The sequence below is a fragment of the Seriola dumerili genome, unplaced genomic scaffold, assembly GCF_002260705.1.
Source record: "Seriola dumerili isolate Sdu_G_001 unplaced genomic scaffold, Sdu_1.0 BDQW01000219.1, whole genome shotgun sequence".
Taxonomy (NCBI): domain Eukaryota; kingdom Metazoa; phylum Chordata; class Actinopteri; order Carangiformes; family Carangidae; genus Seriola; species Seriola dumerili.
In genome coordinates this window covers 2,128,900-2,142,898 of record NW_019174474.1, presented here as the reverse complement: position 1 = coordinate 2,142,898, position 13,999 = coordinate 2,128,900, and the positions used below count along the sequence as shown (strand labels likewise).

Genomic DNA, 13,999 nt, shown 5'->3' with positions numbered 1-13,999 from the left:
ACTTTTGATCCAATAGAGGGGAAGTACAGCATGTGATAATATGAAGAAATCATTTGAATGACTCTCATGTAGCAGAAATCTTGCAGCAGTTTACTATAAGTCACAAGGAGATTTGAGTAAATCAATCCGTTTCTCTGGATATATATTCTTTCTTATATTCTTTTTTTTCTCTGTCTGTGTATACTTTTGGTTTTGTTTGCTGAAGCAGCCTGAGCTTCACAGATTCTTATCATGGACTAAATAACAGGCTACTAAAGGAAATCGCAGAGCACCCCGAGGGCTGCCATTACTGAATGCTTCTTTCATTTGTTGCTGTAATAGTTACATGGCTGACTGTCACTGATTTGTTCTGTAAAATGAAGAAGAAACTGAACAGCAACAGACCCACACACACAAATAAAAAAAAATCTAAGCATTTTATCAATCCTGTGATATGTAAAGCAGATCGGTTGTGTTAACTCGCCGTAATACCTCAGCAAGGCAGCGTCTACACCAGCTGTGTTTGAGATGGGGTCTGCACCCGGCACCTCTAAAACCATTCTTTTCACACTGGGGTGTCACTCTTTCATGTTCTTCTGTTACATCAATGTAAAATATGCTGCCTCTCAGTGGCCATCTGGAGAGGGCAGGTCAGAGCTGTGATAGTAAACGAGTGGATTACAGGGGTCAGTTTCTTGCTGGATGCACAAAGGGATGATGTAATGTGACAGCTCTGTCTGGTGGCTGCATGAAAATAACATCTACCACAGCAGTGTTAATAGAAGGTGAAATCACAGGCTCACTATGACAGGTTTTCACTATCAGCTCTGCATTTCTGTAGGCCTGTCAGACAGTAAGAACACTAAACCGGGCTGCTTCAGTCAGATAGTGTAAGTCTCTGCCTTCCCTGGTGTGTTGGATTTTCCAGATCAGCGGGAAACTGGAGCAGAGAGAACCAGTTCTGTTGTGGAGTGCAGGCTTGAAAAGCTGGAGAGGAAGAGGGTGGTGGTATTTTCCTGCATGCAGTCTGATCCTAAAACACAGGTGCAGCTTCCATGCAGCCCACTCTGGCTTTGAGCATACCCCCCACCCCCCCACCCCCCCTGCTGCAAAGTGTTTGTCCATCTGATCCTCCATTAAATCCTGATTATTATGGATTTGTCTTTCTCCAACCTGTGATTTGCAAAGATGAGGGACTGCTAAAGGTTATCTGGTGAAGGTGTAGCTCTGACAACAGGGCTATCAGTTGGCAATCAATGTCAGAAATTAGTAAAGCAATGTGCATATAGGGCGCAGCAGGTTAATCTTAATTCTGTTGTCAAATGTGCAGAAACAAAAGTCAGTATCCTGAAATAAGGCAACAAATAAGATACATATCCTCACTACCATTAAAGAAAATGACATTTGATTCAAGTTAAAGCATTGCTGGGGAAGCAGCAGTTTAGTTTCACTTGCTGTTATAAAAAAAGAAATTACAGTGTAATAGTCAATCTTGGCTTGTTTTTCAGTGCAGCTACACCTACTCAGACTCCTGTTCCCTCTGAGAGAAAAACTGGTAAAAATGATGGGGGTTCACAGCTGAGACTTGGGGCTCCCAGCGGCGTCATGCAGAGCCGATCATTGTCTCTCTCACACTTTCTAACTAGCCATTTCACAACATCCAGACAGCGGATCGGGCCGTATAGGCAGCAGCAGCAGCAGCAGCAGCAGCAGCAGCTTTGCCCTTAGGGCTTTTTTCCTCCCCGACGTCGACCATAACTAACAATTTGGATTCAACGCGCGGATGAGGGCAATTACTGGACTTAATCTATCATAATGTCTGCTTTCCGATCGACTGATAGTCAAATGAGTTAGAAGCAATGGCTGAAAAGATCTGAGTCAACCGGGTGCGAGAAGTGGCTGTTTAAATGAATCCTAACTAAAAAAAAAAAAAAAGAAAAAAAAAGAAGCAGCACTTTGATTTCACTGCAGAGCAGACTTGGGGGAAGCTGATCGGTGGACATCATGTACAGATTGGCGGATTTCACACTCAGAAAAACACTGAGTGCGTTTGATTTCGGATTACTGTGACACACGGGACGTATTTTTTTTTTAAGTGGGAGATTTTTTATTTATTTTTTTTAGGAGTCTGCTTCCTCTCGCTCCTGTTCGCTGTCCTCCGGGTTCCTGCAGGACTCCAGAGTCGCGGAGAGCCCATGCAGTCGCCAAGGTTGGTTTGTCTTATTTTTTTCGAGACTTATTTTGTATTTTAACCACTGTTATCTGCGTTTATTTTACACGGAGCTTTTGTCAGTTTTTGCTTTGCTTGCTGGGTTGCCAAACTATAAGAAAATGTATATTTGTCAACCATGAGAAGAGGTGGATTTCTGCTTAGAACTTGATCTATTTGCTGGTTGCCACACGAGAAACTGGTAGAAAACTGAATTTATAAATGCAATTGATTATAAAAAAACTGCGTTCACTTGACTCTTGCCTGTTAAATATTAGCCACGCAGCGCTGTTTTATTTAGCCTATAACATTGTCAGCATTGATTAGTCTTATTCCCACAAACCCGGCTGAGGCTACTTTTATCTGACTGGAAATAAAGGATGATCTTCTTCTTCAGAGCAGCGCAACAGGACAAATCCGCCCGTTGGCTGCAGATTTTCACCTTTTAAATTCTAATTGCATGACAGCTGTAATTAGAGCAATAACCGAGCTGTCCACGAAGCTCAAATTTAATGACAGGTTTGGTTGTCCTCATCATGCCATGTGAGTTTGTGTCATGATTTGAGGTTTCATATCAGAGCCCATAACAAGCGCCATCTGTTGGAAAAGAGGATGATTCAGGACAGATCCACAGAGAGAAATGTGGGCTAGTGCATACAGTTTAACGCTGCGCAAAAGAGATGTAACACTTTACCAGTATATTATTTATATTATATCACATCAAAATGTCAAAATCGTGTCCGTTGTAATCCCTTTAACAACAGGTTTGACAGGTGATAGCAGAGATTTAAAGCAGCACACCATGAACCGTGAATGGATTATACCTACTGGATTTATGGACATGTTTTATTGTTCTATTATTATATGTCACCTTTACCTGTTAGAGCATGTGAAACACATAGTCTGCCTTATGTCTCTATAAACTAATATTTTCTCATTTATAAATGGTTTGTAATTTCAGTATCTTACAGGGCCATGTGGCATCCTACAGGTAAAAGTCAAAAAAGCAATCAAACAATTTGTCAGACACTAATACTAGACTGTCATCCAATAAGTCAAAATATATAGGTGGTATAAGGCCTGGTCCTACAGCCTAGTCTGCATTGAAAGTATAGTCAAAATGGAAACATCGTAGCCCTACAGCTACAGGCAATGATTATTTTCACTGATTACTTAAGTCTACAGAATGTATTAAAATAGCAAAACACAACTATCCATTACAATTCATCACAGCTCAAGATGCCATTGCCCCTTTTTGTCCAACAAACAGCCCAAACCCAAAGACATTCAGTTTGCAGTGATGTAGAACTGAGACAAACAATGAATCCTTGGAGAAGCTGGAAGCAGGCAGTGTTTGGCATTTTTGCTTGATAAATGACTGAACTGATTTAATTGTTTATCAAAATAGCTGCTGAATAGTTTTGCATTGATAGACTATTGATCAACTAATCATGTAAACACTTTTTATTTATTAATAATTCAATATTTCTGAGGAGAATAATGAATAAAAAGGGCTGTCCAGGCTGAAGAAATGGTTGGTGGACCTGTAAGATAATAATTCATTATCAACTGATATATGTGAAAAATCTGTCAAATAATTAGTATCTTCAAAGTAGCCTATGTCTAAATATCTAGTGCTTATTAAAGACCAAAGCTTAATTGTGACTATTACAATACTAGAGATGTTAATATAATTTATTGTCAAATAATCATTAGCATATTCCTCACAAACATGACATAAAAATGACTAATAGACTGAAAACCTTCTTAGCCCACCAAATACTTAACAACCATTTAGTCGACGAACTGTCTGAATGGGGGCAAGCCGTGTAAAAACACGTACATATTAACATCTTGTACCTTTGTCTGCTAAGTCACTGCAACAGGTGAACACATTTGGTCTCCAAGCTACATGCACCATCTTTTTTTCAGACCTGACACAGATACAGAGACATTGATTCTGAAGGTTTTTCTACCAACAGTCAGCTAACACTTGAATCAGTCACACTTAAGGAATATCTACATCAAAGCTTTTAAAGTGTTTTGACGACATTTTAATTCCTGACTTTGCTTCTATGTCCACACTGTCGCCGCTAAAAGCCAAAAATGTTCCACACATTATATATCACAGAGCAGCTTATACCTTTCAGCTGCAGTCCTTCAGTTCATATATGACTGCCTGGTATATTGGAGCTGGAAATCAGTCTGCACTGGGCCACCCTTGTTGAAAACATGCGTAGGCTCAGACCTCATTGTACACGAACGTATCCATCATCCATGAGAGGGACAGCAATCACAAAGACATTCACCGCTCTATGGAAAAATACTGTACAGCCAGCCTCAACCTGAGTATGCAGCCTTCTGTCTGGCAGTATTTTGGTTTAAATGGCAGTAAAAGACGCCAGTAATGTGCCATTTGTACAACTGAAAGGCATTCAAAAGAGGGGGTATTATGCCTTTTAGAGGAGGGGATCACCGCCTGCTTTTCTGAGTAGTGGTGGAAATGTATTCAAATCATTTAAGGCAACATGCAAAAGCCACTCTCATCACATGTACATGCGTACTTTCTTAATTTAACTCAAGTAAACAAGTATTATCAGGAAAACGTACATTTGAATCAAACATGAGAGCACCTCCTTTTCGCGCCGTTGATGTGTTAACCTGTCAGCTTATACTTTGGTTTTGGCTCTGGTTACTTCATGTAGTGTTGGGTGGTTTAAACTACAGCGGAATAACATATTTTATAATATGTCTGACAATGTTGCTCATTTAATACTTGAGGATGAGTTTAAAACATATAATTACAGGCATACTAGACATAATTAAATGCTTATTCTGATATTTTTTAGACTTAATATCTTTAAATTAGGTGGGTTTTCAAAAAAAAAAAAGCTATAGACCATCATGAGGTGAGAAAACATTTACAGGAAATATATGTGAAAACTTCAATGAATAAATACCGTATAATGCAAGTTTTTGTGTGGCGTCTAGTCAAACATTTTTGGGGAGGTGGGGTTGAGCTGGGGGAATATGGACACACAACTGCCAGTATTTCTAGAATTGCTATGGCCCTGTTCCTGTCTGAAATGCAGGTGTCAAAAGTATTACTAGGACACTAAGATTCGATCAGCCTTCCTTTCAAATCATCCTTACAAAGCATATATGAATAAATGGGCGTTCTTTACTTCCCTAGTGAGATATTCAGTTTGATTTGACAGGCTGTGTTTTTTGGAGGTTAAATTCCTTTAAGATCCAGTTCCCTCCTTTTATTTTTCCCCTCACCTAACGGACAGCATATCTGACAGTATCATACATGGAGCTGAAACTATTATTCAATATTCAATTTATCATTCAACAGAAAATTAATTCACAACTATTATGACAATCGATTAATCGTTTCAATCACTTGTCAAGCATAAATGTCAACTCTTTGCTTGTTTCACCATGTTAAACAGGGATTTGATGTTTTTCCTATGTATGACAGTAAACTGATTATCTCTGGGTTTTGGACTGTTGGATAATACAGGCAATTTGAACACATCACCATGGACTCTGGAAAACTGTGAGAGGCATATTTCACTCTTTTCTGACATCTTACAGACAAAATTGAGAAAATAATTGGCAGATTCATTGATAATGATAGTAATCATTACTTGCAGCAACCTTCATTAAATACAGACTATAGTATCAGCTTGTTCCACTCTTTCTTGAGGCTGTTTACGCTGGGTGAATTCAAACCCAATACTCTAGTTTTTATTGCTGCACCATTTGATCAAATAGAAATATTCTTGATGATCATTTTATAAGCACTTATCCAACATTCAGCCTGAGATATATGGTATCTTTGTAAACTTTGGAACCTACGTTATAATATATAAAATAAAGTTGTGTTAATTTGAACAATGTTTGGCAGCATAGCACAAGTTTGGCCCAGCAGTAGATCTGTGGGATTGGGGAGGTTTACAAGGCTTGAAGCCACCATTTTAGATTCATGTTAATATGTCATTGTAGATTTAAACATGCTATGAAGAAGAACAGTTATTAATTGACAGCTCTCTAAGAATAAAAGCGATGTTTGTTATTAATGTTGATTGTTTTCCTCCTCTTTCCTCTGTATTAATCCCCTCACACATGCTCAGAGGAGGGAAGACACGTTTGCTTTTCAGGTTGTCCCTCCACAGTGAGATTATTGTTGTCATCTTTGCAGCAAATCAAACCTTTCTTAAATGGCGCTGTGCACCAACACTTTGTGGGTCGTGAAGACTCGGTCGTCGTCGAACAAGTCTGCACATTGAGATGTAACTTGAAACGTGGAGAGGGGGGTTTACGGGCAGAACAAGCAGCCGTGATTGGTTCAGTGTGTCCGCTGGCCCACAGAGGCTGCACCTTCTCGACACTCCCTAAAAGGAAGATAGGTTGCCTGGCTGCTTTCAGCCGTTTGTCCCGCACTGACTGTTAGCTAGCTAACTCGGCTGTAGCCGTTGACTTAACTCTCATACCGAAGAGGGCAAAAAAACAAAACAACAGCTTCTTACCTGGTAGTGATGAAAGGACGGGGCAGACTTCTTTATGGACTTTTTTGAGTTTTCTCAACCAGGACTTGGCGGCTCTAACTCTTCTCCTCTGTCCTTCCTTAATGCGGTTTGACCAGGGAGAGGAGTGAAGTGCGACCCCGAGCTGGATGGATGGTTATGGGGAAAAGAGGAAGACCCTCGGCGCTTGAAGTGTGCAGAGTCCTCGTTGTGTTTCTCTCACTCTTCCCCTCCGGTAAGAAACCACTTTCACTCTTCAGGTTAAAATAAAATCACCAACTGTTATCTTTTACATGGACACGGTTCACACACTACAGGCTGAACTTTGTAAATCGCAGCGTCTCTCCAGAAGCTTCAACTAACAACTTAGCTACTTATTCACGTTGGGCAGCGAGGTTAGCGAGGTTGCCAGGTCTGGTCCCATCACTATTTATTATCCCAAATATTTAAGTGATATTATAACTGAACTAGAGTTACTTAATATATCTAGAAATGAGAACGTGTTCGCTAAACTCCTCAAATTGCTATATATTTATGTAGATATTTAGAATTTGCCATTGTAATCTGTTGGAATCTCACCACACTCAATGCAAAAAATAAAATGTATTAGATTACAGAGCTTTAGGGCAATGTGCTTACGTGCAGACGTGTGGAAAAGGTTGGAGGTTTGGAAAATATGACAACAGACTTGAAAGTGAACAAGCTTGGCATTACAGAGCAAAATGTGACAAATTTCGGTAGATTTAGGCAGCGTTTTTTTTTTTTCATTTAATTTTATTAGAGAAAAGTAAAGCACACAGAGGTCTTCTTGGAGCTGCTGCAGCTCCCAAACCTTGTTTTGTTTGGGGGATGGGGCATGCCTCAGTATTTCACGTTAGCTTCTTGAAAGTAACCGTTTTGTTCCATCCTGTAGTTTGCTCAAGCGAGGAATAGCATTTTTAGGTGTTTTAATTATTGCCAGTGAAACGTAAAGAAAGGTGTATTCATAGAGATTGTGGTGGTTATGAATGTGCCTGTTGAAATGTTTTAAAGCCTACCATAACTGCTATTTTTGAGAAGGTTTTTCAAAAGCGTTCGTGAAAAAACCCAAGAATATTCCCATTACGATGCAGCACTGTTGTGGCACTATAGTAGGAACCCACATTGTTGTGTTTAAATTGACTTAATATGCTTGTAACTTGACAATAACATGATTGCAGTGGGTCACTTTTTGCAGTGGAGACACTCCATTCACTCACCTTGCACGTTTGCCAAACCCTTATCAGTTTCCCTCTTAAGTCACTTACCGTCAAACAACAAGGTGATAATGCACTGATAGTCGAGATCGAGATTAGTTTATTGCCATCTATCAAATGGGTGGTAAATGGAGAGGCAGTGTGGGGGTTGGTGAGTGCTGCGGTGAAGCTTTGAGGAAGGATATTGTTTAAAGTGTGACTTCAAAGTGTTGATATGGCCTCCCCCCCCTAGACACACTTGGAGAAACTTCTCACAGCCCATTCAAATAAATGGTCTATTAGCTGAAGGTAATACTAGTCAAACATGGTGTTGCAACAGGGCATCCTGAGAAATATTTGAAGAACATTTGTGTAAAGAGTTAGCCGGATGCGGCATTAAAGCTGGAGACAACAATCTACAGTCAAGCAGCATTTATTATCACTAAAGGTGGAGATTAGGATCCCAAATGGTGTTTTTACTTGTACACAATCCAAAAGACACTGTGTGTGAAAGGGAAGTACACTTCTCTAGAATAAACAGAGAGGTTACCTTATATCCAGGTTGACCTGAGGAGAGGTTGAGACCTGCTTACTTACTACTAAAAGACATTGTTACATGGGGTAAAATGTATAGATTTGTTTAAAAATATGTTATTTGAAAATTTTCATGGCGCTTAAACAACACACAGCAGCAGCATTTCTCTTCCTTTTTTTCCCAGCATTGGAGAGTTTTTTTTTTTTTTTTTTTTTTTTTAATTTTAACCAATTGCCAACTAGATAATAGACGAAACAAAGTATGCAGCAAAAGATAACAATTTTCATTTTGTTTATATCATAATATAACGTGTAATATGCAAGAAAGGTAAGATATTTGGTACTGCGGCCTTTAAGAGAAACAACATTGGCTGTGTGGGCCTTAGACATTAATTGGCATACATGATTAGTTAGAATATTGATTAGTTGGTCAGTTAATTGATTAGTTAGTTCATGATCAGTTAGTTCTTTATTATTCATCATCCATCATCAATAACAACCAAAGTGTATTTATAGCTTCATCTGTGGACTTGTAGGTATAATGGCAGCCTCTGGTTTGGTTCTTTTGTTCATATGTTATCTTGTTCCTCCCTGACAGTGAGTCTGCAGTGCAAGATCCTCAAGTGTAACTCGGAATTTTGGGCCTCCACCTCGAACTCAGGACCGGAGGAGGAGTTTTGCACGGCGCTGCGAGCATACAACAGCTGCGTGCGCCGGACCGCACGTACCTGCAGGGGCGACTTGGCGTACCACTCCGCCCAGCATGGCATAGAGGATCTAATGAGCCAACATAACTGCTCCAAGGAGGGGCCCACATCCCAACCACGTGCCCGGACCTCACTTCCTCCTCCACCCCCTCCACTCCTGCCCGGCAGTCAGGAACGCTCCGATGGCCCGGAAGTGTGCCACTATGAGCGCAGCCTTCCACGCAACACATCGCCACCCAACTACACCCACTGTGGCTTCTTTGGAGACCCGCACCTCCGAACCTTTGGAGATGACTTCCAGACATGTAAGGTGGAAGGAGCCTGGCCGCTCATCCACAACAAATACCTATCTGTTCAGGTGACCAACACTCCTGTGGTGCCGGGGTCTTTGGCCACCGCCACAAGCAAGGTGGGGATCTTTTCTGTTCATCCCGCATTCATGTTTGTTGTTGTTGTGTGTTTGTGTACATTTGTGTCAGAAATTATAAATCGATTAACTGTATTCTGAGGCAACTTGGGCTATCAGCTGATTATTGTCTCCATTAATCAACTAGTTGCTTTTTCTAAAAAAAAAAGAAAGAAAAAAAAAAGCAGACTTGTTCTCTGTGAAACTGAACAATTTTTCAACATTTCCTGACATTTTCAAGGCTAAACCTTTACAAAATAACAGACAAATGAAGCTGTAGCTGTACTGATTTTTACATTATTTGTCAGTGATGTAAATTATCACAACCTTTACTGTTAGTTGTAGGTCCTTAAATGTCAGTGCTACAGTAGAATATCAAGCTGTGCATATTTTTATATGTGTGAGTCTCTCCTTTCATGTGGTCAGACAGTGAGAACTGCTGTGGGGCTGGTTTTCTGTCAGACTGTGGACTCTGGTTAGTGTTTGGATGGGTTCCATAATGACAGATGAAGAAGCCCAGCCCAGCACAATTGTTAAGATCTTGATAAGCTTTATAAATGATATGTTAGTGTTATAACAGCAGTGCTGCGTCAAATGTTAACTTCAGGCTCCATTTTCACTTTTCACTGTGGACTGCTCAAGCTGATGTTTGGCCTACTTAGAGTATATCCATACTGAGCACAGTAAAACATTGTGTCTACACAGAACTGTAGATATTTATTTTCTTGATAACATGAGATTTTCATTCATAGCTTTATCAACAGTGCATACCTCATTATTGTTGTGTAGTTTAATGGTATATTGGTTAGTTTGACTGCCGCTCCCTAAAAAGGCTTTCATTAGAACTTAATGTCAAAAACAAAGAAGTAGGAGTATTTGTAGTTGGCAAATTCACTTAGAGCTGGTCCAGTTTTGGCAAAATTGACAGCAATGACTGTGCACCTCAGTCACTTTGCAGACTATTGTAACTGAACTATTTAGACTGAGGTATAAGAGGACTTTGTCTGTAATCACATTTGTAAAAAGTGTAATTTTCTGTAATCAAGGTTTCGTAATGATGCTCTATTAAGCGTTCGTGTTTTTTTAGCTATTAAAGTAATGGCATTTTTTACAGTGCTGTTCTTGGAAGCAAATGAGAGAGCCTTTTTAAGATCTTGATTCTGGACAAAGGGAAAACAAGGCAGCAGCCAATGCCACCTGTGCAAACAAGGCCCTTCTGGTAAAGGATCTGCATTTGCAGAGCTCTGTGTTGGTACATTGCTCTCGCTGCAGCAAATAAAACTGTCTGGTTATTTCAATCTTCATTCTGATGGGAGGAATAATGGAGGCATTTTTCCTTTTGTTTGTTTTCATTAAAAGCTCAAGAAATGAACCAGGAAAAAAACATAAGTTGATGTAGTTGGGAAATGTTAGCTGAGGGTAAAGGGAATTGAGACAGAACTGGTGCAACAGATGAATTGTCAAGCTAAGAGAGTATTCTGTGGACTCCCCCTGTCCTCTGTCCTAAGCAAGCAGACATCAGAGTGGGTAGGCTGTCCTGGTATCGCTGCTCTGACAATGGCTCATTGGTGTCCCGATGAAACCAAGCTTGCAGAGTCCTGACCAGTCTCACTTAATTAGCTGCAGAGTATATCACTCCGTCCTGGCCCGTCGCCACTCCCTGGAGCATAGTTCTGGGGTTCACAGGCAGGTTTTTCAGCGCTATGAATGGATCGTCTTTGTGTCTGCAAACTGAGGCCTGATTTTACATGGCCGAGAGTCATGTTTTTTGAGGGCGTTTACCTTGGCCTCCCCCATGTTGAGCCAACGCTGAAATGTGACACTTAAGTGGGGTAGATGGCACATATTGCACAAACTTGTTCTTAATGCAAAAGTATAAGCTATTTCCTTTTTAAATCTGATGAACATTTACTGCAGTTTCTTAGGGTTCCATATGTCAGCAGAAAAATGCATATGTGCCTTTCTGAGAAGCTTTAAATCAGACAGAGATGATTGTAAGACGTTTGCAAAAATGTTAATGACATTTCTTCTTGTGTCTTTCATCCTGCAGCTGACAATCATCTTTAAGAATTTCCAAGAATGTGTGGACCAGAAGATGTACCACGCAGAGACAGATGAACTGCCAGCTGCATTTGCAGATGGCTCCAAGAACGGAGGAGATAGGCACGGAGCGAACACCCTGCGCGTGGTGGAGAAGGTTCCTGGGCAGCATGTGGAGATTCAGGCCAGGTACATTGGAACAACCATAGTGGTCCGGCAGGTCGGCCGCTACCTGACCTTTGCTGTGCGGATGCCAGAGGAAGTTGTAAACTCTGTGGAGGAAGGTGACAACCAGGACTTGTACCTGTGTCTTCACGGCTGTCCTGCCAACCAGCGCATCGACTTCAGGAACTTCAGGGCTCGAGCGGCGGAGGCCCACAGCGCAGGCAGGACCAGGAGCGGTACGGGGACGCATGGCTTTACCTACCAGTCTGCAAAGGCCAAGTGCAAGGAGCGACTCCCAGTGGAGGATCTGTATTTTCAGTCATGCGTGTTTGATCTCCTCTCCTCTGGAGACATTAACTTCACCATGGCAGCCTACTACGCCTTTGAGGATGTAAAAATGCTCCACTCAAACAGCAATAGATACCACATCTTTGAACAGGATGCTTTTATGAGTAATGCAGCACAGAGGGGCAAAGATTTACTTTCTCTCTTCCTCATCAACCTCCTCGCTGTCTTGTTGTGGATTGAGTGTTGCACTGTTCATCTATAGTCCCTCTACAACAATATCCTCATGGTGTATCTGTCAGTGAGTGTTAGAGTACCATCGCTGTGTCGCACACCGCCTCCTCTCTTCTGCTCTGGTTCTGTGAGGAGACCTGGGGCTTGCCAGTAGGGTCATCCCAGCCCTAAGTCTCCTTTTAGTTGTATTGTCATGTCTTGACTTTGGTCTAATGACAAGGGGAGTCCACCTATCATCACATGTATTTAGCTGCTTCATATGACTGGTCTTTGAAGAGAGCAGCGGTGAGAGAGCCCACCTACCCCAGAGCTCAGGATATCCACCTGGGATTAAATCCCACATTCTCACCAAGGCTGCATGCCTCTGAGAAGCTGGACAAGATGATCTTTTGCAGAAAGAGGAGTTTGCTGATCCTCCCTCCCCTGATCCCCTCATTGGTGCCAAGCCAGTGAAGCTCTCTGTGGCTCATGTGGCGAAGCGAGAGGACCTGACAGGGGCTTTTGTTAACCTAAGGCCAGAAGCAGCTCTATGTTTGATTAGTTTCCAGCTTTGGAAAAGCCTGAGCCTTGTGGAGGAAGCACTCAGCCAAAAGGATGTCAGAGCAGCGTCTCCAGTTGTCTGCTGTGGAGATTAATGGGTCATATTGTTAGGTTATATGTGCGTATGTGTGTGTGTGTGTGTGTGTGAGTGTATTAGTACAATATGTGTGCAGAATTCAGCGTCTGTGGTTAATTTTGTGTGTTTGTGGGTGCAGGAATTCCCAGAAATGAGATAACAAAACTCCAGTGGGATAAATCCGTCCCATGTCTTTTTGTTGCACCCAAAATTTCAGAAATAGGGAAGACGAGGCGCTCCACAGTCTGTTTAAATGGACTCTATCAGCCAAGTAGCAAATCCCAAAAGGGAACTCATAAAAATAATCTCTTTTCATCCGTACATCATTCCCAGTGTCGTACAGCTTTTCCTTCCATTGTTTGAGCTGACGTGGTGATCAGACAGTGTTTGTATTTTAAGTCTGTAATGTGAATGTAGCTAATAAGAAAAAGCAAAAGAACAAACTTAGTTAAGGGCACTCGCAGCGTTTACACAATGTATATCAACTAATCAAAACTATGACACCTCTTTGAGAGCGTTCTGTGACTTAAACTCTCTATTTAAAGTAACATTGGTACAGATACTGTTAGTGCTATAGCTGTAAGGACGTCGCCTCTCTAGTCAGTTTAGCATTTTATAGACTACCAGTGTGCTGACCTGACTGTGGCTTATTGAGTAAATGATAAGCATATGTCTGTAGACGTGATTTCATGGCTTAAGTTGTTGCCAAAGAACAAGCCCTTGTGCCAACTTTTCCTCAACAACTGAATTTTCATCTTTCAGTCTTAAACAGTTCACATTAGGGGGGGAGGGAGGGGGGGGGGTTAATTGTATATAACTTGTGTTTGTGGGTGAATTTGCGGTACGCAGAAAAATGACAGTAACATACACTGTAAAAGCAGCATTTGTTTCTGTTTTTGCAGTCTCACTTTTTTGCTTTTCTTGGGTTTCATGATAACACTCCTCACTACGAGAGGTTTCCATTTGAACTTTGGCTCTCAGTTACAGTATCTGCTAATGTGTAAGTCGTCCCTGTAGATACTGTTGCTACTCGGGCACAGTTTGACGGTCATTTATCCTTTACACTGAAGTATTTGGC

General features: G+C 41.2%; 1 protein-coding gene across 1 annotated transcript; it reads left to right on the top strand.

The window, feature by feature from the left end:
* Window positions 1–1,671: 1,671 nt before the first annotated feature.
* Window positions 1,672–13,700, top strand: rgma (repulsive guidance molecule family member a). Its single transcript, XM_022754732.1, has 4 exons — window positions 1,672–2,188; window positions 6,840–6,955; window positions 9,067–9,584; window positions 11,632–13,700. The coding sequence occupies exons 1-4, from the start codon at window positions 2,175–2,177 to the stop codon at window positions 12,334–12,336; spliced, it is 1,353 nt and encodes a 450-aa protein (XP_022610453.1). The 5' UTR covers window positions 1,672–2,174; the 3' UTR covers window positions 12,337–13,700.
* Window positions 13,701–13,999: the final 299 nt, after the last annotated feature.

Bases quoted from the DNA above. Each gene is read 5' to 3' on its own strand.
- rgma (XM_022754732.1), top strand. The intron at 6,956-9,066 runs GTAAGAAACCAC...CCTCCCTGACAG, and splicing joins TCTCTCACTCTTCCCCTCCG to TGAGTCTGCAGTGCAAGATC. The intron at 9,585-11,631 runs GTGGGGATCTTT...TTCATCCTGCAG, and splicing joins TGGCCACCGCCACAAGCAAG to CTGACAATCATCTTTAAGAA.